At 32.3% G+C, this 26,556-nt stretch overlaps 2 protein-coding genes across 2 annotated transcripts; both read right to left on the bottom strand.

The window, feature by feature from the left end:
* LOC148307078 (uncharacterized) lies at positions 1-26,043 on the bottom strand. The gene is made up of 9 exons (XM_088263967.1): positions 25,822-26,043; positions 22,177-22,587; positions 21,473-21,634; positions 20,314-20,518; positions 7,397-7,595; positions 6,173-6,303; positions 4,020-4,192; positions 2,165-2,273; positions 1-948 (listed from the first exon to the last, which is right to left on the bottom strand). The coding sequence occupies exons 1-9, from the start codon at positions 25,883-25,885 to the stop codon at positions 900-902; spliced, it is 1,503 nt and encodes a 500-aa protein (XP_088120093.1). The 5' UTR covers positions 25,886-26,043; the 3' UTR covers positions 1-899.
* On the bottom strand, positions 11,991-19,092 carry LOC148307079 (uncharacterized). Its single transcript, XM_088263968.1, is given in 2 exon segments — positions 11,991-17,903; positions 17,905-19,092. Coding segments are annotated over 2 exon segments (963 nt in total). The 5' UTR covers positions 18,550-19,092; the 3' UTR covers positions 11,991-17,585.
* Positions 26,044-26,556: the final 513 nt, after the last annotated feature.

Genomic DNA, 26,556 nt, shown 5'->3' on the forward strand with positions numbered 1-26,556 from the left:
CAAAGTGAAACAATTGTCACAAATATAATTTTTATGTGCTTTAAAACAATAAAATACAATTTAGTACACTCAAGAAAATAAGTGTTTAATTTTAACATTTAAGATACAAATTGAAACAAAATACTACCAACTAAATGCCAAATCTTTAAATAAATCATTATTTTATTCCATCAACAAAAAACATTAGGATGTTCTCATATTATTTATTAACTTTGTGGAATGACATGATTTAAAGATAAAAATAAAACAGTCGTTTTAAGACCATAAAAATTATCTTAAACAAGTGTTCTACTTTTATATTTAAAGTGTACTCATCAACGCCATAAAAATTAAACCTTAAAAATCATTTCATTAATTGATTCGGTAGTCACTTTGTGGTAAAATCTATCCATTTTTAACTAAAGTTTTACATAGTAAATAGTGGTATTTACTAAGTAAAACTTAAATTAATAACTTAAAAAATACATCAAACAAGTGTTCTATTTTCAACGCCATGGTATCTATAAATTTAGAAAAAGTGTAAACAGTAAAAAAAAGTGACAAAACCAACTATTGACAAAAATGTGTTATTTTTTTTATTTCTTCCAATGCTATGAGTATAATCTATGCCTATATTTATTTGGAAAATGAATTTACATGTTTTTATATATTTTATCGCATTATTTGGTAAAACAACATAATTTTTTCCACTTATAATTTAATTTGAACATTGACCGGGTTTTGTTGGAACTCGGTCACTTGTCAAATAAAATAAAAGTGAAGAAGCTATATATGTAGTTACATATTTTATTATATGAAATGCAGCTCGCCAAGTAATGGCAGTACAAAATTTAATATATTTTATATTAATATTATATATACAAGGTAATGTTAAATGATTAAAATATGTGTTATGAGCATTAAAGATTTGATTCGTCGACATCATCTTTTTCGTCTCTTCCTTGAAACCTAAAATGAAGAAAAAAGTCATAATAAAATATCAGTGTACAACGAAATGAATGGTTTTTGGTTGGAGGTTAAATCTACCCACAGTCTGTGACACCTTTGGCTATGCCAGATGTGTTTTTTAGGGTGAGGACTGACCAGAGCATTTCGTAGTAACGAAATGCGCTCCGACTATGGACGGAGCGCTCAGCTTGCTGTAATGACTTTACGAACGATCGCAGTGTAACGTGTTACGTTACGACCAAATGGCTCCGGTCAGTCCCCACCATTAGACACTGTGACAAATGGTATCAGATCATTTAACACAAGTTGGTAAAGTGATCATTTTACACATCGCTCACTCCTTTCAACGATGTCATATATCAAAAATCTTCAATTTTCAGCTGTGCATATTTTTGGAATGCCCAGAAAATGTACTATATCCCAGCAAAAGCGGCTTATTTTTAACTTAATATTTACCCGCTACAGGGCAGAAAATGTTGTTTTTACATTTTGAAGAAAAGGTATTGTTTAATTATATTTTTTAAATATACTAAATATTTTTTTTCAAATAGAGAAAAAACCTTCAGGTTTTACCTAAAAAGATCTGTTGCACACTAAAAACTTCAATAAGTGGATTGATATTTATTTTTAATACATTTAACTTTAAAAACGATTTCCTGAAAAATATATTTTTTTTATACATATATGACGTTAAAAGGAGTGGGCGACATGTGTAACATTCATCAATTCTACCCATAATTGACAACTACACTACTCAAATTTTTGGAATTCCTAGTTGTATTGATCAATCTCGTGACAAAGTACATACGAGTTCACAACAGCCATCTATGTCGGAATAAGGAAAGCTTTTATTAAGCAGAGACTCTTTTTATTTGTATGCAAGGTCCGAATCCTGGATTATATTCACATACTTGAGTCCCGCCTAAAAACATGTTTTTAATTTTTTTATGTAGCTTATAATTTAAAAAAGTCTGTAAAATGATCACTTAACCAGCCCATGACAAGTCGTAAGCCCTGTAAATGCCCAGACTTACATATTCCTCTTCATCTATGCTGAGACGTCAAAAATATAAAAAATAACTCCTAATTGGAGATACAGATTTGTGTACCAGGTATTTGGACACACTCAAAATGATGTAATTAATATAGGTAGAAACCCGTATTTAGCTAATTAAAGAGATGTTGGACAAGTTATAAAAGTTGAGTAAAGTATTACCTAAATGGATCTTGATATTTCATTTCAGGTATGGACATTATGATTTCATCGGAATACAAGTCATTATATTCTGGATCATGAACATATCCGTAGTTTTGATGACTGGCAACTATAACAAAAAATAATAAAATTCAGTAAATTATGATTCAATTCTCCTTCTGCTTGGTGTAGGCCTTGTGGCCTGTTTTTAAGAGGGATTAGCCTCCTGTGATGTCGATTCCCAGCTGTCAATCCATCTCTTTAGTCGTCTACCATGGGGTTAGCCGTACAGTGCAATGTGGGGGAGTCTGGATGGTTCCATTCTCCTCACATGCGCGTACCATTGTTTCCTTCATTTCCTTCCCCACCTAACGACATATTCAATCTCGCATATTTCCCTTATCCTGGTGTTCCTTATTCTATCTCGTAGACTCTTGCCAGATATGCTTCTTATAGTCTTCATTTCTGAATGATTTCATTTCTTATGATTCAAATCTGTTTCTATATTTAATTAAAAGCAGGAAGAAGGATCAGATGGGAAAGAAAGGTGTAAAAAACATACATCTCGCGTCTTTAAATTTATTTTGCAATTGGCGGGAATCGAACCCGTAATGCCAGTTTCGCATTAGAATTCTACACAACTATGCCTGTTATATTGACGGTCCCTACTACGGTAAAGTACTCTATCTGCAAATCTGTTACTTTACAGGGGAGAGCTTAGAAGATTTTTTTCAACGTATTTTAATTTATTAATTAACGGTTTTATCTGAAATTCTAAATTAGTATTATACATTCAAAAACGCAATAAAATAATGTATTAAATCGATTTAAAATTTATGCTTTGTCAAAATTAAGTTGTTAGCGTTTTAGGAGTTCAGTTCATTTCGAAAATTCAATGTAGATAGCAGCTTATACGCCTGAAAACTAGGCGTAATTTATTTTTATATATTTTTTTGTTTGTTTATATTTGTATTGTAGATAACGGTCAGTTGATAACATAACCAAATATCTCAAAATTGACAAAAATGTAGTTAGAGCACTTTACGTATGGCACGTCGATATAACAGCATATTTCTCGCATTATATTTTTCTTCTTACCCTCATCCTCACCCAATCATGCATAGGGTACTGCCTCAAATTGATGTTATATTTAGTTGAACATTAATTTGATGGCAAGATGATCGGCCTTACGCTTGAGGTACCAGTCCAGGATACTATTAAATAAATGTTACAGTACAAAAACTTTTGTTTGTTTCAACCCTCCCTGGGAATCGAACCCAGGGCCTCCAGCTTGGAAGCCAAACGCGGTAACCACTACACTATGAAGGACAGTTGCATTGTACCAGTCTAGGGTAATATTAAATAAATATTAGAGTAAAAAAAAATATTTTTGGCAGTAGTATTTGACGAGTAAATTATTGAATTTTACTCGTAAAATAACACTTTAAAAAAAATTCCTTAGAGATGAGTGTTATAATGTATTCCGGATCATTTTAAAATACGTTTGAAAAATACATGCTTTTAAGAAATAGTGGTAAAATTTAAATTAACAATGTATTGATATTATCACAAAGTTAAAACTAACTAACCGTCACGCCGCTTCTCCGCAGGGGTGGGCAGAGAGAATAGAACGCCACACCACTCTGTCTTTGCAAACATTCTTCGCCCCTTTACGTTCATGCATCTCATACATACCCGCGATTGTTTCAACTCCTAATCTTACCGCTTTCAAATTACTGCCTAGGTAATCAATTAATGATATTTTGACCTCCCCTAAGAATCGAACCTGCGACCTCCAGGTTGGTAGCCGAACGCGGCAGCCACTACACTATCACATTGTAGAATAAACCCGTATTGAAATAAAGTTTTGTCTCACAATTTTCCAACTTGTCTCCGGAGTATTTAGGAGGCAGGTTCTCTTCTCCGGGCCAAAACTTTTCATCGTATGATTCCAATCCATACAAAGGCGGTACTGTTTGGTGTTGCGTTAGAAATAGGGACATATCGCTCTTTCTTTGTGACACAAGGCTCTCACGCATAGAAGCTGATCTGCAAAGTATTTTTTATCCATTACTACCTTTTTTGTTATCAGGAATAGGGAAGGATGCAAGAAGAACAAAGATTTACTATTTAACCCTTTGAGGACAGAAAAAATATATATTTTACACACATTTTTATTTCTAGAAATTATTTACAAATAAGTGTATACAGCAACTGAAAATTGTGCACACAGATTGATACAATATTTATCCCTCAACAAAATTAAAAATACATATTGTGTGCCTGGTAGTTAGCAACAAAGACCATGTTTTATAAAATATAAATAAAAGCATTTATTCTTGAAAATATGAGGATATATTGCTCACTCCTTTAAAGAACGTCATAAATCAAAAATCGTCAATTTTCAGTTGTGCGTGTTTTCGGAATGCCCAGAAAATGTACTATATCCCAGCAAAAGCGGCATATTTTTAACTTAATATTTACCCGCTACAGGGCATAAAGTGTCGTTTTTGCATTTTAAAGAAGAGGTATTGTTCAATTATTTTTTGAAATATACTAAATATTTTTCAAATGGAGAAAGAACCTTCAGGTTTCACCTAAAAAGATGTATTGCACAGTAAAAAGTTCAATAAGTGGCTTGATATTTATTTTTAATACATTGTATTATATTTTTAAACAACATTTTGAGTGTGTCCAAATACTTGTTCACAAAACAAGTGAACAAGTATTTTTTTGTGAACAAGTATTTGGACACACTCAAAATGTTGTAAATAAATTATCTGGTTAAATTATAAGCTTAATAATAAAAATGAAAATGGTATTTTCTGGCGTTTCTCATGTGTGTGATTATAATCCAGGATTCGGATCTCACATACTAATATAAGAGTTTCTGCTTAATAAAAAGCTTCTTTACATCTCACCAATAGATGTCTCTAGTGATTCATGAACAAGGTTTCTAAATTGGTTCATATATATAGAACTTCCAAGAATTTGAGTAGTGTGGTTGTCAATAATGGGTAGAATTGGTGAATGTTACACGTGTGTAAAGTGATCACTTAAACCAGCCTATGACGGTCGTAAGCCCCGTAAATGCCCAGACTTCCATATTCTTCTTCATCTTTGATGAGATGTCAAAAAATATATTTTTAAACTTTAAAAACGTTCTCCTGAAAAATCAAGTTTTTTTATTCATGACGTTTTTGAAAGAAGTGAGCGATATATAACACTACTTATTTTTAATATTATTATCACTATAACTCACTTGTCATTTGGCTTATTTCGTTCAATAACCTTACAAAATTGATAAACTAAAATACAGATAAACCTATAAATATCCCGATATGTGCACATCGCCACAATAAGTAGTCTGAAATAAGCTCCAAGATAATGATACCAACATGAAATCTATTTCTGTTACATAGGCAACACATATTGCACTATGGTTTTAACTAGAAACCTGTAGGCACTTAGACAATTTTTTTTAAATTTGTGGTTAGCAGCAGTAACCAGTTGTCCTGAAAGGGTTAACTGAGTATATTTATGAACAAAAGAAAAATGTAACTTTTCCGAGAGTTCTCTCGGTTTGAACCCACTCCGACCCAATTTGATACCTATTTCTAATAATGAGCTGCTTAGGCTCACAGAAATAGTATGAATTTAAAGTTTTTTTTAAAAATAATAAAAACACAAATACTATTGCTAAATTATTGGCGGCTCTATTTGTTGGACCACAGACATCAACAAATAGAGCCGCCAATAATTTAGCAATGTTACCAATATTAGAATAAGTCCATCGTTTCTGTGATGTCATTCATTACCAACTTACGAAAACAACGTATTTACGAAGGCGAATTTTCCAAAAGAAAATGATGAATGAAAATATTGATTATATCGGCTGTTATAAACACAAAACAAGTCTAATACAATCCTTTATAGGTTAAGTATGTTAAATTAGATATTCCTCCCGTCTGAGGTATTTGAATGTAATGTGCCTGTGATTTTTTTATAAATGAAATATCTCATACTTACTGTAATCCGTTATCTCCTAAGCAGTTAAGTTTCCAGACTAGGAATACCAAAAATAAGAATGTCAGAATCACCCCGATGGATATTCCGATCCACATCCACAGAATCCCACGGTCATTTGGAGGCACATACACCTGTCGGGGAAAATAAATCATTCATGTTTTAGTTGTGTTTTTCTGAGTGAACGACGATTTGAGTATAAAACTAAAACGCTCATTTAAGACCACAAAAAATTTAAATAAATAAAATCATGGATGCTGCAAAGAGAGAACATGGTTCGAAGACATGGCCTAGGTGACGCTATCCATGACAGAAGGACCAACAACCTGAGGACGAGGAGACCTGACGCCAGCAGTCTACAAAGACGATAAGTTGGGATGTAGCCAGCAAGAAGAAAGAAAATGTTTGAATTTATTAATATAAACAACTTGTTTCAAGAACTAGGGATGTTCTCATCAACAGGTGAAAATACAAACTAACGAGCAATAGTTAATTTAGGCAAAAGACGTAGGTAAGGTAATAACTGAAGGGGGGGTAGGGGGTTCGTTTAACTAGAATGTGGGATAAATGACGTACATATTTTTCAATCTAGAACTCTTGTACTAATCTTTTTTTGTCTTTCTGTGGTTAACTATAATTGGCTTTATTTTATGTTTTTCCTTTTCAACCCTTATCCGCACCCCAGTGGTGCATAGGGCACTGCATTATACAAACACAGTGTTATCTTGATCGTTAACACACGAAGAAAAGGTGATCAGCCCTCCGCTTCAGGTACAAGCCCAGGGTAATATTAAATAAATATTACAGTGAAAAAATCACTTATATTTATTTGACCCCCCTGGGAATTGAACCCGGGACCTCCAGAACGGTAGCGGAGCGTGCTGACCATTACACTACGGAGGTGGACAAAACGTAAATTATGACGTAAACGACATGACGTAAATTAAAATAAATAAATATGTTTTTAAGGTTTTAACACCTATCCACGTTGTACTTACTGTCCAGGAATGATCGGACAAAATTGAGAGCATCGTTCACGATGGAAAACAGTGAAAAAATCACTTATGTTTATATAAATCCCACTGGGAATCGAACCCGGGACCTCCAGAACGGTAGCGGAGCGTGCTAACCATTACACTACGGAGGCGGACAAATTTTATGTACATTCTTTTAATGTTTTTGTTTTATGTGTTGCTGTTATTAAAACAAATATAAAAAAACACTTACATTTAATCCTAATTGTGTTATATTCATGGTGGATCCATACTTGGACCACATCTCGTCAAGATGTTCCGCGGTCAGTTCGTAACGCCCGGTCTCATTGTCGTAATGGACTCCGATTGAGTAGTGGATTTCCACACACTCGCGACTCTTGGGCCAGTTTATGTTGCACCGAGTGATGGTGTTATAATTCACATTGTCAACACTGAAAAACAAATATCAAAATAATGTAAAAAATAACTCCTGATGGATCATTCTTAGCTAATGATGTGTTATTATTAGCTAATAAGTTGATATGAAAAATATCTAACTATTGGTAACATTCTTATTGAAATCTGTAGAAAAGTAAGGGAGATATGAAGGTTTAGAATGGACACCGCTATACGGCATCAAATTTTACGTCATTGGGTGTGTTATGGGGCGTATCCCTTTATGTATCTCCTTTATTGAGCTGTAATAGTAGTAGTGTGGATTTGTTTCTGCGATGTCATTCGTTACAAACTTAGGAAAACAATGTTTTTACGAAGGCGAATTTTGCTAAAGGAAATTATGAATGAAATTATTGATTATATCGGCTGTTATAAACACAAAACGAGTTTTACATAATCCTTTATAGGTTGAGTATGATAAATAAGATAGTCCTTCCAAGTGATAATACCCTATTGGAGATAATGCAGATTTCATGTAGATTAAAATTTGACCAGTTATTCTATTTACAGCATTTTGAGAGTATCAAATACTTGTTCACAAATCTGTTCAAAATGTGTGTATAAAGTGATCACTTAACCAAGCCTATGACCTGTGAATGTCCAGAATTCCATATTCTTGTTCATCTATGTTGAGATGTAAAAAAAAACATGTAAAAAATAACTTCTTATTGGAGATAATCCAGATTTGTATTTGCACACATTCAAAATATTGTTAATAAATTAACTGGTCAAATTATAAGCTTAAATTGAAAATGATGTTTTCTAGCGTCTCTCAAGTATGTGAATATACAGTAAACCCCCTTATAACGTTGAGATAGGTACGACGTTATCAGAGGGAACTTTATTTGGGGTTAATGTTTCTTAATTGTTTTTTAATTTTACATGACTCATTTCGGTCTTTTCCGCTGGTTACGGTGTAAAAATTGAATTTAACCCCATATAAAGTTTCATCCGTTAACGCGGTACCTATCTTAATGTTATACTGTAATCTAGGATTTGGACCTCACATACAAATGAAAGAGTCTCTGGTTAATAAAACCTTTCCTCATCCCACCGTAGATGTCTCTAGTGAACTCTCGCATATTGTGTTTCGAGTTTGATAGATGTATCTAGAAGTTTCAAGAATTTGAGTTGTGTGATTGTCAATCATGGGTAGAACTGGTGAATGTTGCACGTGTGTAAAGCGATCACTTAAACCAGGCCTATGATGGTTGTAAGCCCTATAAATGCCCAGACTACCATATTCTTCTTCATCTATGTTGAGATATCAATTAAATATCAGATGTTTTTATGGAGAAATGTATATTACATATATAGTCGAAACATTTGTGGTTTTGCTATCGTGGAGAGATTTATGGGTAAATAAAGAGTCAATTTTTCACATATATATTTATTTCACATTTTATAGACATCCATCAATAACATTCAATTTCGAATTCTCTATATTGTCGCTTAAAATATATACCTTTTGTAAAAATGAAGTTTGGTATGTAACATTATTTTTCGTTGATTGCGTATCAAGTAGAGGAAGAATTAGTAAAAATGTCCTTTTAAGTCAAAATAGTATACTAAATAATTATTTAAAGCATTTTTAATATTTATTTTATTAACTTTTTAAAAAATTAAGTTATCAGTTGAAAAATTGCCAATTTGTGATTTAGGCGGCTCTGTTTTTAAGCGACAATATGACAGGTTTTCATAGTAAATAAAACATTCCAAAGAAATGGCGTTTTCAATAACTGTGTAATAATAGTAAAATTAATTGTAAAAAAAAGTTATAATATTTAAACTGAGAATCATAAAACTAAATATAAAGCATTGTTACCTATTTTCATTTTGGATATATAAGTATGTAAATTTTTAAAGCAAATACAGAAGAACCTTAATTTTAGAAATTATAATAATCATGAAATAGAAATTAACATGTAGGTCTATTCACAAATCCTGTTAAAATTTGACCTTGGGTTGTAGGTCCTCACTCTCTAATATCCCTTTTACAGTTAAAATCATATTTTTTCTTGTGAATTACCCTTTCTTTACAAAGAATACAATGGAATACATTCCATGTGCTTAAAATCAATATAAACGCAGGGGGTTTCGTTACGTTCAGTGAAATTTTTAACGACAATGAGTAAACATTTGGATAAACTCTACAATTTTTATCACTTTCTCTATGCTTTCGTTCGTCCAAGAAATGTAACTTTGACAGCTGGCTTTTGTTGTAAGTGAATATTAATTTTATGTATTTTTCTTTTTTCGATTGCTGACCAATATTTTGTAAAAATGACGACTGTGATCTATCTAAATTCGTAATATTTAGCATTTTTTAAAACTGATTTTTCGTATGTTAAAAATATGTTTTAACCACTTTCAAAGCATAAACCTCACGTGAAAAAATCCATTTTTTGAACTTTAAAAAAAAATTAAATGCAATTTCCCCTACTATACATTTATAAAGATAATATATAATTAATGTGTTACAAAAGGTTCTACTGTAATGCCAATATCAGTTTTTTTTTAATATGAAAATGTATATATTTTAGAAAAAAATCACAAGACAATCGGTACTAATCTTTTAAAGGAATAAGGAAGTAAGAAGAATTAAACAGCCTTTATTTTATTACAAGAAAAACGAATAATTTGTTACGTCATTGGAGTCAAAATCGTAAGTTTACGACCCCTGTAGTGACAGCATAGTGATGCTGTTGGGATACAGTGGAACCTCTCATAACGAGCATAATTCGTTCTGGAATCTTACTCGTTATGCGAAACACTTTTTGTTTTGACTAGCCCGGAAGTCCCGGCTCATAAGTTGATGTCGTGAAAAAGAAACTTGACCTTTCTTTGTATCTCGTTATGCCAAGGGTTGCTCGTTAACGGAACAACTATTTCACTTTTTTTTTGTTGCTCGTTATGAGAGGTTCCACTGTAATTCGCAACAAAAATGAACTAAGGTCTGTGAGAACTTTTACTCATGGTTTTAATGTTAATAAACCATGCATATACGTAATTACGTAATATGCCAACTTACTAAAACGATGTATCTTTTTCATCAAGGGATTTTTTTTAATAAAAACAATTGATACTTCTGTATGTATTTATATTTTAAACGTATACTATGATAAATCTGATATTCCTCTCAAGAAAAAACATTATCGTTGCTGTGTGGCTAGCAAACTATTATGCAGATGACTCAAACGAGTAAAAAGAGAGGATAGACTGCTAAAATGCTCACATCTTTACACAAGTTTAACAGTTACTTCATATATTTTTTTACATAAAATATAAAGTAATGATATGTTAAACACATCATATGTAAATTACTACCGCATTGTCTACTACGTGCGTAGCTAATTTTATGAGTGTAAGATCATTTTATTATAATATACTTAAATCTCATTTGAAACATTATATATTAGATAATACACAATATATTAGATTATTCTCAATTTTATGTTCCCGTTCGGATGTGACTGTTTTTTCAAGCAGTCATAATTTTAACTGTATTTTTTGGCACTATGAGCGGTAAGAAGTAGCTGATCAAAAGGATTATCATTTTCTTGACTAATTATTATATTTTACTTACTGAAACAATTATAGGAAAATGTAGACATTATTCAAACATCGGAAGCTGAGGAAAACGCTCGGGTATATAAGCTAGATTTAAGAAACCGCCTTCAGATGTCTCTAGTTTCTTAAATCTTGCATCGGTGTTGCTAGGATGCAGTCATTGGGTACATAGGTACTTACATAGGCAATACCACACAATAATGTGAGACATGATAAAAGTGAGGTTATGAAAACTAGTCTAATTATGCAGTATTTATATTTGTTTATGATTTGTCTGCAATGGCATTTTGTCAGCGTTGAATTGTTTTGCATGTGGCATTGTCTTTAAAAAGAATACTTGAATAACAAAGATGTCAAAAATGTCAGTTATTTTGTAATATAAAAAAGTGTTCAAAGGATTCTTGATATTTTATTAATATAATCACAAGAAAAGGATGGAAACCTACTACAAGCTAAGTTAAATGATATGTACGTATAAAGAAAATATTATTTTCACAATTATTGCTACGTAGAATTATCAGGACCTACTTTTTCCGTTCCTAGTAAGACATTTTAAATATTCAAGTTGAATAAATTGTTAATTAATAAATCACTTAATTTATTAAATTGCTTTTTATAAATTTTTAAACATTATTTATATTATTATTTTATATGTAATACTATAGTAGGATTCATAATGCCCGCTATCCCATACAATTTTTAATGTACAATATCAATATACAATATATTTTTTTACTATAATTTCTATGTTATTCAACAATTTAACATCATGTGCAAATATTTTTCAAATAGTATTATGCTTTCGAAAAGAAATGTATTTGGTTATTTTTAAAATCTTTACTAAAAAAGTACTTTAATTCGTTTAAAACTATTTGGAGCCATTTAAAAATGGTTTCATAACGTTTTTAATTTATATATTATCCCTTCGAAAAAACAAAACAATGTTTTTTTAACTTAGGGTTACGATGTTTTGGTATAGAAGGGGTATATAATAAAATATATTTACTAGCTATTTCATACATACTCGCTACTAAGATAATTTCCTCTATTTAATAAATTTCAGAAACACAATACATTTGAAAAAAAATGTAATTGTGTTAGGAACAAGTCGAGATTCTACGATGTACTAATTAATTTATAATTATATAATAATAAATAACCGCTCACACAACTAAATTACAGTGTTTTGAATTATCTTTTTAAAAAAATAATAACAATAATCAGTTTTACAGGCAGCGTTTTATTTTATATTTTTCAAACCCACCACTCAATAATTTCGTAGGATGAAGTACAATTTTTTTTCATTTGAGATGTTTTTTTTTGCAATTTCTTTCTTAAAATGCATCAATAATACCATAAACTCGCTATATTTCAACCTTTTTCACAAAAATACTACAAAAAGTTTGATTTCTTATAAAATAAGCAACATACCATTTAAAGTTTAATATATCGTTCACTCCTTTCAAGAACGTCATAAATCAAAAATCGACAATTTTCAGTTGGGCATGTTTTCAGAATGCCCATAAAATGAACTATATCCCAGCAAAAGAGGCATATTTTTAACTTAATATTTACCCGCTACAGAGCAGAAAGAGTTGTTTTTGCATTTTGAAGAAAAGGTATTGTTTAATTATTTTTTTAAATTTACTAAATATTTTTTAAATGGAAAAAAAAACCTTCAGGTTTTACCTAAAAAGATCTGCTGCGCAGTAAAATGTTCAATAAGTGGCTTGATACTTATTTTAAATACATTGTATTATATTCCTTAACTTAAAAAACGTTCTCCTGAAAAATCGAGTATTTTGATTTATTACGTTCTTGAAAGGAGTGAGCGATATGTTACAAACATTTTTAAAATACAATTTATAAGATGCAATAAAATATTACTATAATATATTATACGTTATTTACCTTTTGTTATTGCTTTTTACTACACGCAATATATAATAGATATTATAACATACATGTTATTTTTTATAAAGGAAAAACAAAACGAGAGAGCTGTGGTGAATAATGTTTTTTTCTGTTGAAATTTAAACTGACATCCACAGTTTTATTTCGAATAACCATGTTTTACGTATATATCTCAACAGAGATTAACAAACCTTTCTCAAGACGGGAATAAGTTTGGGTATTTTACAGGGCTTATGACCTGTTATGACAGTGATCACTTTATACACTTGTAAAATTCAACCCATGGCTGTCAAGTCACCCTCATTGACAATGATACTTAACCACGATCATGGGTGGCATGGTGAATGTTACCCGTGCATAAAGTGATCACTTAAAACAGCCGATGACAGGCCGTAAGCCCTGAAAGCCCAGACTTCCATAGTCTTCTTCATCTATGTTGAGGTATCTATGAAAAAGACTTGATCTTAATCGGTAATTACATTAACGCAAGTGTAATGTAATTCCCGTTTAATAAAATAATGAGGATAGTTCTGCGCTTCAGTTGTCAGTACAGGTTACCACGTTAAATAAATACTTGGATGATAGTCGATTATCGCTTTTTGAACCAATATTTTGGTCAATTTTGTACCAAAATTTCATGCCCTGTATTGTTGGATTCCACCAAAAAAGGCTTAAACAATTTAAAACTGTTTTTGTTATCGTTCGAACCAATATTTTGGTCAATTTTGTACCAACATTTCGGCTGTCCAAACTCAAAACACATTAAGGGACATTTTTTTTGTAGTAGGTTTTTTTTGCATTTTTGGACTGGTGGAATCTACTTGGTCCAAAAATGCAAAAAAAAGTACTACAAAAATGTCCCTTACTGTGTTTTAAGTTTGGAAAGCCGATTTCATGCGGTTTATTTTTGGGTTCCACCAAAAAAAGTTTTGAACGGTTTAAAACCGTTTTTTTATCGTTTTAAATCAAAATTTAAAGCAGTATGTAAATATGTACATACATATATGTAAACCGATATAAATCCTAGTTATATGGCTTCAGCCTTCGCATTCAGAGAAAATAACAAGACAGCGAGCATATTGATAAATTTACAATGTCAGTGTCGACGTTTGTATAATAATTATATCAATAATCAATTTATATACAGTGGAAGTCCGGAAATCCGAACTAATTGAGGCTGTGGCATATTCGGATTAGCCAAGAAATTTGAAATACAGTACATATGTGGAGGTCCTCACCATAAAGTTACATTTCCAATATTGCACAAAAAATCCTTTAAATGCAAATCTGTTCTGTTTACTGTATTCTGTCGAAATCTTATTTAAAGTTGTGACAAAACGTGACCAATCCCATGTTAAACCAATATGAAATCATTAAATCCCACCAAAACGTAACAATTTTACAATCTAGAATTCCTGATTACTGAAAATCATTTATAATGGAAATGTAACGTTTTGGGGAGGACCTCCACATATATTATATGTACTTTACACTGCAGTAGTTACTTTAATATATACATATAATACTAAGTTTATGACGTTGTTTCTTTTGAGGTATAATATGTTCATTAAATGCAATTTTTTAAATTTCAATCCAGGGCTTTATTCCTTGTAACGCGGTGGAACGGCGTTCCGGAACTTTTTTTCACCGATAAATAAAAAATAAAAAATAAATAAAAATTGGATTAGACGAAACAATGTTTGCGCTTACGAAATTACAATTTAAAAAATATATATATATAATTTATCAAAATGATAACACGGTATTGTAATGAATATTTAAACGATATTTGAATATATTATTTTTAGTAAAAGCTTAACATGAAGTGAGTTCCGGGTCCTTTTTTGTTTAAAAAAGCCATATTTTATTATAATATTACAGTAGGTACTTGAGTAGCAATACAGGTACACTACTGCAGTGTTTCGCAAAGTGTGTGCCGCGGCACACTGGTGTACTGTGGTGATTAGTTGGTGTACCGCGGAAAAAAGTCTAGTTTTTTTAAAGATAACATCCTTATAAACAATTGCTCCAAATTTTGATCGTTTGCGCTCAGTTAAACAGGCCCACGTTTTGGAATAAACATAATATGTTATGTATGTTTTCGCTTTATATGAATTTTTATAATAAATCAAAAATAAAGAAACTTTTTTTCTTTGGTGTAGGTACCTCCAAAAATTATTGATTTGGCAGGTGTACCTTGAACATAAAAAGTTTGCGGAATACTGCACTACTGTATACTTTATTAACTTTTCAATTATTTTGAAATAAAACTAGTTTATGTATAATGATTTTATGTAATAATAAATCCCCGAAGGACGCAGACCCCCAGGCAGACCTCCGAAAAGGTGGAAAGACAGCTGGGAGTCAACATCCCAAGAGCTACAAGCGGAGGCACAAACATATCCTTAGGATCTAGAAAAAGAAGAAGAATAAATGTCGCCCACTCCTTTCAAGAACGTCATAAATCAAAAAACTTGATTTTTCAGGAGAACGTTTTTAATGTTTAAAAATAGAATACAATGTATTAAAAATAAATATCAAGCCACTTAATAAACTTTTTAATATGCAACAGATCTTTTTAGGTAAAACCTGAAGGTTTTTTGTACATTCAAAAAATATTTAGTATATTTAAAAAAATATTAAATAATACATTTTCTTCAAAATGCAAAAACAACACTTTCTGCCCTGTATCGGGTAAATATTAAGTTAAAAATATGCCTCTTTTGCTGGGATATAGTACATTTTCTGGGCATTCCGAAAACATGCACAACTAAAAATTGACGATTTTTGATTTATGACGTTCTTGAAAGGAGTGAGCGATGTGTTCTCCAGTCTGTGTGTTTTTCAAATGCTTTCCTACAAACATTTTTCTTCGAAATCTTCAGGGTTCCAGTATATTTATATGTTTTTTCTTACCTTAACTATTTGCGACAACTTTTCTACATTCGTTTAGATATTAGAGTAATATTAATATGAGAAGAATAATTGACAGATTGCCTAACTATGGAAAACGTTATCAAATACTTTGACGGTATCAACTACATATGTATTAAAATATTAGCAAATGCCTTTTGAATATACATACTACACTTTTCGTTAAATTTTCCAAGCTAATAACGCACACTCAACAATTTAATAGTACCTAAGTATATATTATTAAAGAAGACTACGATTCATGATTATTATATTATTAATTTGTGATATGTGTAAGCGATACTTTACTTTTGAAAAATATATATGTAAATATCATATATCGCCATTTTTTATTGCTTCTAAATATAACTTGATACATCAGTGGCGGTATTGCATGAAGACAGCTTAAACATTATGTACCATATGTACTTCTGGACTTTTATTTTTAACGGGTGTCGGGTTGTGGTCCCATGGTTAGTGTCGCGAACTCTTGAGTCAGAGTTTCTTGGTTCGAACCCATTCTACCACAATTTGATACATATTTCTAATAATGAGCCGCTCAGGCTCACAGAAATAGCATGAAATTGGAGTGTTTTTGTAAATAGTAAAAATTCAAATATTTCTCTTTAAAAAAATGTCACTTTGATGTTGTTTTTTTTTATTAGAAAGTGTTGCCAGTAAATAATATATAATAATAATATATCTAGTAGTTAGGAAGTCAATCTTCCTGACAATGCTGGTATTAATAACAACCCCTTTCGAAATAAAAGCCCAGATGTACATTTTAACCGATATACGACACTAATAAAAAAAACTATTTTGCTCCAAAAATGAAGAAAAAACTCCTAAGAAGCAGACTTCTAATCCTGAATAATTATATACATACACTTAATACTTCATATTTTATTAATTTTGTACGAGTACGGGTATACAACCCAGAGTGCCCAACCCTTTTTATTCTTCTAAAGTACCAACTATTCCTCGCCCATTTCCTTGTCCATATAGCGTCGATGAGCTTCTACCTGAGCTCTTTCGTGCACGCTATATGCATTCCATCAAACAAACTTCTATATTGATGAATCTGCGTGCGATGCGATGCGGTGCCCTATGCACTAGAACATTATTTTACTAATATAATAAGGAAACGGGAGAAACGAGTTAATTTAAAGTGTAAATCTACCTGATGAGGTCGATGGACAGTATTGCACGAATTTGTAATTCTAATATTTTAGGAAACAGTTCTAAAACGATTGTATAATGTCCATTTTACACGACTATGCACCAAAAATAGGAAGACTAAGAATTTAAACCAATTTCTCTTCAACAATTTTCCCCGATTTTTCTCCTACATGGTCCCCACACTTGGCGTCGGGTTTCGTTTGCTCCGCTACATGGTTGGGCTGGCCGCCGTTCATCTTGTAGTCGGGGCACTTGTCGCGCTCGCGGTGGATGGTGACCTCCTCCGTGGTGAAGCGCTTGGTGAGCTGCACCACCGTCTGCTGCGGAGGGCATCACAAGGCCGTGGGCGTGGTCCCGCGGAACTCCTTCCTGCCGCCAGCAGCCACGTGGTCGTGGCTGCTCAGCACCAGCTAGGTCTGCGACTGCACCATGGAGATGCTCGTGGACTCCGTCACCGTCGGGGCGGGCGTCTTCTCGTCTGTGGAGTCGTACATGGGAAACTCGCAGCACAGGATGAACTTCAAGGTCCTCGGAACCTCCTCATAAATAGCTGGCGGAATCGGAATCAAAGGAGACGTGGAAGCCTTATAGAATCTGTATTCCGGGTTATCTTTGTGCTTTTCGTCCGAAGATCTTTCCAGCAGCGGAATCCCCGAAAGAAACAAGATGATCAGGGTCGTGAAAATGGGAGAAAGAATCGCTATCCACTCCATTCCTTGGATAACGTTGGATAACGTTCAGAGAAATTATGAAAATCCCCCACCAGAGAACTATCTCCCCGAAATAGTTGGGATGCCTCGAGAGCTTCCAGAGTCCGTCGTTGCACCATTTTCCTAAGTTAGCCGGGTCTTGGCGAAAGGAGAACTTCTGCAAGTCGGCGTACGTCTCGGCGAGAAGGCCGATGAAGAATATGCCGGTTCCTGCGGAGTCCAGGGTGGTCATGGTCTTGGGGGCTCTCGGGAAGGTGTGGTGGGGCGAGTTGATGATGATGACCGGGAGACTGACGATGAAGACCCAGAAAGCTTGGAAGGTGTAGAAGACCCCGAAGCGGACGATGTTGCTCTTCCTGTCCTCGAACTGTTTGTCTCTTCCGATCTGGACTATGCGGTAGAGGAGGTAGCCCGAGAGGCGAGCGCCCCAGAGGCAGACGAACACCGTGACCATCAGCTGCCTGCTGTCGTAAGACTTGGCGTGGTTCCCCACCTGGCCCAGGAAGAAAGTGACGAGGGCTATGATCACGAAGTTGGCCCCTCCGGTGAAGTCTGTCAGCTTGTCGCATTGAAACGCGGCAGCTATGACGAAGAATATGACTTGCATGACACAAGTCACCATCGCGCTGATGGCGAGGTTGTTCTTGTCCAAGAGAGGAATCATTTTAAAATCTCGTTTCTTCTAACTAACACTTCGACGATTGATCATTTCGGATCGCGACGACATTTTAAACCTTTCGATTTGATCATTGATTCAATTCTAATACCCTTTTGATGACTAAAACTGATATTATTTTCACGAGCACTTTGATAAAGTTGATGCGGCACGCAGTGATGTTTACTAGTTCAAGAGCTCGGAGGTGTTTTCGAGTCCGATCGATACGTTCTCCCACCCTCCGCAATGCCGCTCCGACTGCAGTATTCTAACAGAATTGCATAATAACAAACAGTCGGACGAGAGCCGTAAACAAGACGAGCGTTGCACAATTGGACTGTGGCCAAAATTGGCACCAAAAACCGTGAGAACATTTGTCGGCGGTAAATTATCGGCGGGAAGTTGGCACACTTAACGAGGGACTAGAATAATATATTATCTAAATGGCATTTTAAAATGAATACGCGATTATTTGTTTTTTATACAGTGCGAGTGATACTGAATTTACGTGTATTTAAGGTTGATTTTGAGGTTAACGCTTGCGAAACGCTACGCCATGCTATAGAGATCGGCGCATGACTAAAATAGCTTTATATTTTCCGCGCAGGCGCTTCGATTGGAAGGAAAACGTACCAACCGAGTTTTCGAATGAAAACACGCTAAATTTGGTACACATTTTGCTTCTGTGTTTACCCGTCTCGTTTTGATCAGGCGCTTTCAATTTTCAATCATTTTCAACACAAAAATACAAAAATAGAGACATCTTCAGATGTCTCATAAGAGATGAAAAGTGTTTTGATATGAAGGGAATATGAAGTGTACAACTTTCTAAGTGTTATTTTACTTACATAAACCGTCTTCAACAAACGCTATTAATTTATCATTTTTAACACTACATACCATAAAAATAGAGACATATTAGATGCCTCAACAAAGATGAAACGTATTTTAAAATAAAACGCAGGGAATATGAAGTAAACGCTTTTCTACAAGTATTATTTTACTCATATAACCACTATCATCTTCAACAAAGGATATTAATTTGTTATTTTCAATACGTACACAAAGTAAACATAAATAGAGACATTAAATATCCCAACAGAGATGGAACGTATTTTAATACGAAGGGAATATTAAGTTTGGATGTTCACAGGGCTGACGATTTGGTATTGGGTGGCGAAAGTGATCGCTTTGTACAATGTGTAACATTTTGACCATTATCGAATATCCATATTTCCTCAATCTTTAAATGTGTGTTTTTAGTGTTTGTATAATGAAAGCGTGTACCTGAAATTATGACGAATAAAAAACACGGAAAATTTGAAGAAAAAATACTGTTTCTTGAATGTTTTTTGCAGATACTTAGTGGCACATTTTATAAACGTTAAAAAATATTAAAAAACTTTGTTTTAGCCACTTTTTTATGGGTACACTTTATCCAACCGGTTTCGACAAGATTGTACTATTTATGTACTAAATTCTAAAACATTGAAATATTCATAGTATTTCAGTGTTTTATAATTTAGTACATAAACCCTGATGATGACAAGGTTCTTGTCGAAACCGGTTGGATAAAGTGTACCAATAAAAAAGTAAAACTAACTAACTAACCATCACGCCGCTTCCCGCAGGGGTAGGCAGAGAGAATAGAACGCCACACCACTTTGTCCTTGCAAACACTCTTCGCCTCGATAAAAAAGTGGTTAAAACAAAGTTGTTTTATTTTATACAGTTTAAAAAATACTGTAACTGTAATAAAATATAGGTACTTACAAAGTGATGTTTTCGTCCACAGGGATGTAATAAACCGAGCAGAACTTCTCGGCTATGTTGGCAAGTTGTATTTTGAACTGTTCGGACACGTTCAGGAACTGTTGCGGGGTCCTCCCTCCCAGGTATATGACCGAGTCGTTCAGTGGGGCCACTGTGACCGGCGGTGGTTCAGTCGGGACAGGAGTCGTCGTCGGAACCAATTCGCCTGGAAGAAGAGGATTCGTCCATGTACCCATTCCAGAACTAACAATAAATCTCGTAATAATGGATCATTCTCATGGTGTAATATTATTGGCTAATTAACTAATACGAAGAATCACAAGACAATCGGTAACATTCTTATTGAAATCTGTAGGGAACTAAGGGAGATATTAAGGTTTAAACCATGGGTGGCCAACATTTTCAGTAGCCGGGCCATATTTTATTGTAGAAACGAGATATCCTACCGGACCGTAAAACAAGAAATTAACATATTTATTAGTCACTTTATTAGGTGCTTTTTTAAACTTATTTGCATGTTTAGCCTCGTAATGCTGTTTAGTATTATGCTTTTTCAGATAGAAACAGAATCTACAACATTTTGAGTGTGTCCAAATACTTGTTCACAAAATCTGGATTATCTCCAATTACAGGAGTTATTTTCACATTATTTTTTAACATCTCATCAAAGATGAAGAAGAATATGGAAGTCTGGGCATTTACGGGGCTGACGACCGTCATCGGCTGGTTTAAGTGATCACTTTACACAGGTGTAACATTCACCAATTCTACCCATTATTGACATTTGAGTAGTGTGGTTGTCAATAATGGGTAGAATTGGTGAATGTTACACGTGTGTAAAGTGATCACTTAAACCAGCCGATGACGGTCGTCAGCCCCGTAAATGCCCAGACTTCCATATTCTTCTTCATCTTTGATGAGATGTTAAAAAATAATGAGAAACAGAATCATTGCATATCAGGCATGTTGGCTTTGTTTTAAATTAATTGTTAATCGAAGAAGAAAAAAAGCAATACAATTAAAAAACATGAAAAAAATATGTCACATACAAAAATTATTAATAAGTGTAAGTCCCTCTCCAAGCACAAGAGCTTAGTCTCTTTATTGGAGAGGTACAGCGTAGTAAATTTTAATATTGTAAAAGTAGAAATACGCTTACCAATGTTCTTGAAGTCGATTTTAAATCCAATATTTGTGTTCGAATTTTTTTTAACGACTACAAATTTCATGAAAATTTCGTCCAAATGTAGAAGCTTGAACTTCCTTTCAGTTTTCAGGTACCACGAAAATAAAATCTGCCTTTCAGAAGACGAATTTCCGCCTGAAAAACACGATTCTTTTAAATAATATTTACCTATCAACATGCTTTGCTTATCGAGTACAATTTGTATTGATTGCCTATACACAAATTAACCACCCGATAGCGCTCACTCCTTTCAACAACGTCATATATAAAAAATCTTGATTTTTAGGAGATAGTTTTTAAAGTTATAAATACTGTACAACGAAATGTATTGAAAACAAATCAAGCCACTTATTGAACTTTTTACTGTGCAACAGATCTTTTCGGTAAAACCTGAATGTTTTTTCTCCATTTGAAAAATAAAAGGGTAGACCATAGACGTCAACAAATAGAGCCGCCAATAATTTAGCAATGACACCAACATTAAAATAACTCCATCGTTTCTGTGACGTCATTCATTGCCAACTTACAACGTGAAAACAAAGGCGAATTTCGCAAATGAAAATATTGATTATATCGGCTGTTATAAACACAAAACGAGTGTAATACAATCCTTTATAGGTTGAGCATGTTAAATTAGATATTCCTCCCGAGTAATAAAACCCCATTGAAGCGTTTACCTGGTTGAATAACAAGGTAGTCATTGACGCTGAAATCGATCGTTCTGACGATCATTTCAACTCCGTATCCGGGACCAAACCCGATCGTGAATTCGTAACTCGCTTCTTCAGGAGGGTACGGTTCCGGGAAATTATCCAAGGTCACACTTTCGTAGTCATCTGTATTTATGGGAATATCTATCACTCTTCTAATTATTCTAGGTTCAATTTTGGACGCGAGTGGAATTACAGAATACATCGCGTCGGTCTCAGTCTCATTCCACTCAGGGCTGCTGCGAAGAGATGTTGTATTGCTGGCTTGTATTTCTTTTAAGTTTGTATCATCATCGTAGAAGCCGTAGTCATAAAAATCACTATCGTCGAACTCTTCAGTAGGCTTCTCTTGTTCCTTTGAACTGGTTGATTCATTGCCTGGAACAACATATGAAAAACTTAACAATTTATAAATGTGTATATACTTATATATATATATATATATATATATATATATATATATATATATATATATATATATATATATATATATATATATATATATATATATATATATATATATATATATATATATATATATATATATATATATATATATATATATATATATATATATATATATATATATATATATATATATATATATATATATATATATATATATATATATATATATATATATATATATATATATATATATATATACATAGATATATATATATATACATATATATATATATATATATATATATATATATATATATATATATATATATATATATATATATATATATATATATATATATATATATATCGTAGTCGAACAGGAGAAAGTGACCAACTAACAAAACGTAAAATGTTCAGGAGGGCCATTTAAGTCACTTTTGCTTGGCAAGAAAATAAACAGGAATGCAGTTAGTAATTTTTAACAAGTCAATATATTATATTTACAAGTTTTAGGGCAAGATTAATCTAGTAAGATATCAGTCAATGATTACGTTTTTGTAAAAAAATACACTTGGTCACTTTCTCCTGTATGACTACGAGATATATATATATATATATATATATATATATATATATATATATATATATATATATATATATATATATATATATATAATATATAAATCACTCTTTCTTGTTGTTATATATACGTATATATACTATATATATATATATATATATATATATATATATATATATATATATATATATATATATATATATATATATATATATATATATATATATATATATATAATATATATATATATATATATATATATATATATATATATAGTATATATACGTATATATAACAACAAGAAAGAGTGATTTATATATTATATATATATATATATATATATATATATATATATATATATATATATATATATATATATATATATATATATATATATATATATATATATATATATATATATATATATATATATATATATATATATATATATATATATATATGTTTATAAATATATATATGATAATTTATTTTCATTTTATTTTTTGACATCTCATCAAAGATGAAGAAGAATATGGAAGTCTGGGCATTTACGGGGCTGACGACCGTCATAGGCTGGTTTAAGTTATCACTTTACACACGTGTAACATTCACCAATTCTACCTATTGTTGACAATCACGTTGTACTTGAATCACTAGAAATTCACTAGAGACATCTATTGGTTGAAAAACCTTTTTTATTGAGCAGAAACTCATAGGCTGGTTTCAGTGATCACTTTACACACATTTATATTTTTAATTGGTTTATGTTACACGTGTGTAAAGTGATCACTTAAACCAGCCTATGACGGTCGTCAGCCCCGTAAATGTTCAGACTTCCATATTCTTCTTCATCTTTGATGAGATGTCAAAAAATAATACGATAGAATTAGATGGCATTATATAATTGTAAAAATACGTATCATTTGAAATTAATGCAATGCCTTATTAATTACTTACTCGTAATATATTTTACCCGATTTAATTAATTATTCGGGTAAAATATCAAGTATGTGCATATATGTATTACTTTGTCTCGTTTAAAACAATTGTAGGTAAATATTTAGCGTGACGTACGATACAAATATGTAATATTATCGTAGGTATCTTTTTTTATCTTTAAACAATAACTTAACATTTCCGGCATTCAGAAAAATTATTATTTTAACACTTTTAGAAAAAATATTTTACATAATAATTAATGCAAAATATTTAAAATATGTCTGACTTGGAACGAAGACAATGGTAGATAAATATGATATCCCTCACTCCTTTCAAGAACGTCATAAATCAAAAATCGTCAATTTTCAGTTGTGCATGTTTTCGGAATGCCCAGAAAATGTACTATAACCCAGCAAAAGCGGCATATTTTAAACTTAATATTTACCCGCTACAGGGCAGAAAGTGTTCTTTTTGCATTTTGAAGAAAAGGTTTTGTTAATTTTTTTTATTTATTTACTCATTATTTTTCAAATGGGTAAAAAACCTTTAGGTTTTACCTAAAAAGATCTGTAGCACAGTAAAAAGTTCAATAAGTGGCTTGATATTTATTTTTAATACATTGTATTATATTTTTAAACTTTAAAAACATTCTCCTGAGTAATCAAGTTTTTTTTTATTTATGACGTTCTTGAAAGGAGTGAGCGATATCAAGTTTTAAAAGAAATATGCAAATATTGCCACATATTTTTTTTATGAATTTCATAAGCTATTCGTCACTCTGTGGTTATATCATTTCATTTTAAATTAATTTTTAATCAAATAAGAATTAATAAAACAACATCTTTATAGTTTTTCACATTTATATTATTTAACCATCACTGGTTTCATCATAGCCGACATCATCAGACTAGTCAGATTAGTCTAATTATGTTGGTAACACTACTAGACTCCGAGAAGGTGAAGCACCTACCACAAAGCCAGGTCGTGAGCTTCATGACTCACATAGGTCTTGTCACAATAGACCTAATATGGTCGCAGTGACATAAGGGATGGAAGATCTCTTGACCTCATATTTAATAAAAAAACACGAAACTCAGTAACTGGTCAAATAGAATAAAGGTGATACATACTATTTTATCTGATTTTCATTCATTCAAACCCTCATCCGCACCCCAATGGTGCATAGGGCACTGCATCATACAAACGCAGTGTTATCTTGATCGTTAACACGTGAAGAAAAGGTGATCAGCCCTCCACTTCAGGTACCAGTCCAGGGTAATATGGAATAAATATTAGAGTGAAAAAATCACTTATATTTATTTGACCCCCCTGGGAATCGAACCCGTGACCTCCAGAACGGTAGCCGAGCGTTCTTACCATTACACTACGGAGGTAGACATTACTTTACAGAGTAAATATTACTTTATTAGTATTACCTTCTTGTATTGTTGGGTAATATATCCAAAATAAAACAAGGTTGGATTGAATTTTACATCTTTATATGAATTTTACATAATTTTACGGTAGCCGAGCGTACTGACCCTATATTTTTCTAGGAAGTTAGACAACGTAACAAAAATGATTTTGATAAAAAAACACTACTTTTATTAATTGCATATTTATGTAAAAACACTGTTTACTTCCAATTGTATAAATAAATAAATAAATAATGAAAAATAACTTACCAAGAGCTACTACTGAATATATAAACACTGTAACAACACAAATCCAAATATTTAGTCTTGTCATTTTGCGCTGCGCACTTTTGTGCGCAAAATCACAAAATTTCACAAATGATTTCTGAACAGTTTATTTTTTACAGTCGAAATATAATTTATCGATCAGAGCCTTGCCAAAAAACTAACAATAACTGTCTTTAATTCGTCATGACATTTTTCGAAAATGTGCAGAGAATTTGATGATATGATAGAGTATCAAGAAGATAAAACAATATCTGTGTACAGATAACAGCATTAGTAATCGCGTTATTATTACAACGTTGTTATCAAAGGAGGTAATTGGTATTATAATTTTATCAGATTTTTTATCCATCTTTTTGCGATTTCAGTAAACACCGCATTGGAAACAACATGTAATCCGAAAATCGCCTTTTACGAAACCATTGTAATATTAATATCATTTATTGTATAGGGAAGACGGGAGGAATATCTAATTTAACACACTTAACCTATAAAAAAAGCCGCCTCCGTAGTGTAATGGTCAGCACGCTCGGCTACCATTCTGGAGGTCCCGGGTTCGATTCCCAAGGGGGGTAAAATAAATATAAGTGATTTTTTCACTGTCATATTTATTCAATATTACCCTGGACTGGTACCTGAAGCGGAGGGCTGATCATCTTTCCTTCATGTGTAAACGATCAAGATAACACTGCGTTTATATGACGCAGTGCCCTATGCACC

This window comes from Brachycentrus maculatus, unplaced genomic scaffold (genome assembly GCF_059751285.1).
Source record: "Brachycentrus maculatus isolate JH-2025_06_01 unplaced genomic scaffold, ASM5975128v1 h1tg000211l, whole genome shotgun sequence".
In the NCBI taxonomy this organism is placed as follows: Eukaryota; Metazoa; Arthropoda; class Insecta; order Trichoptera; family Brachycentridae; genus Brachycentrus; species Brachycentrus maculatus.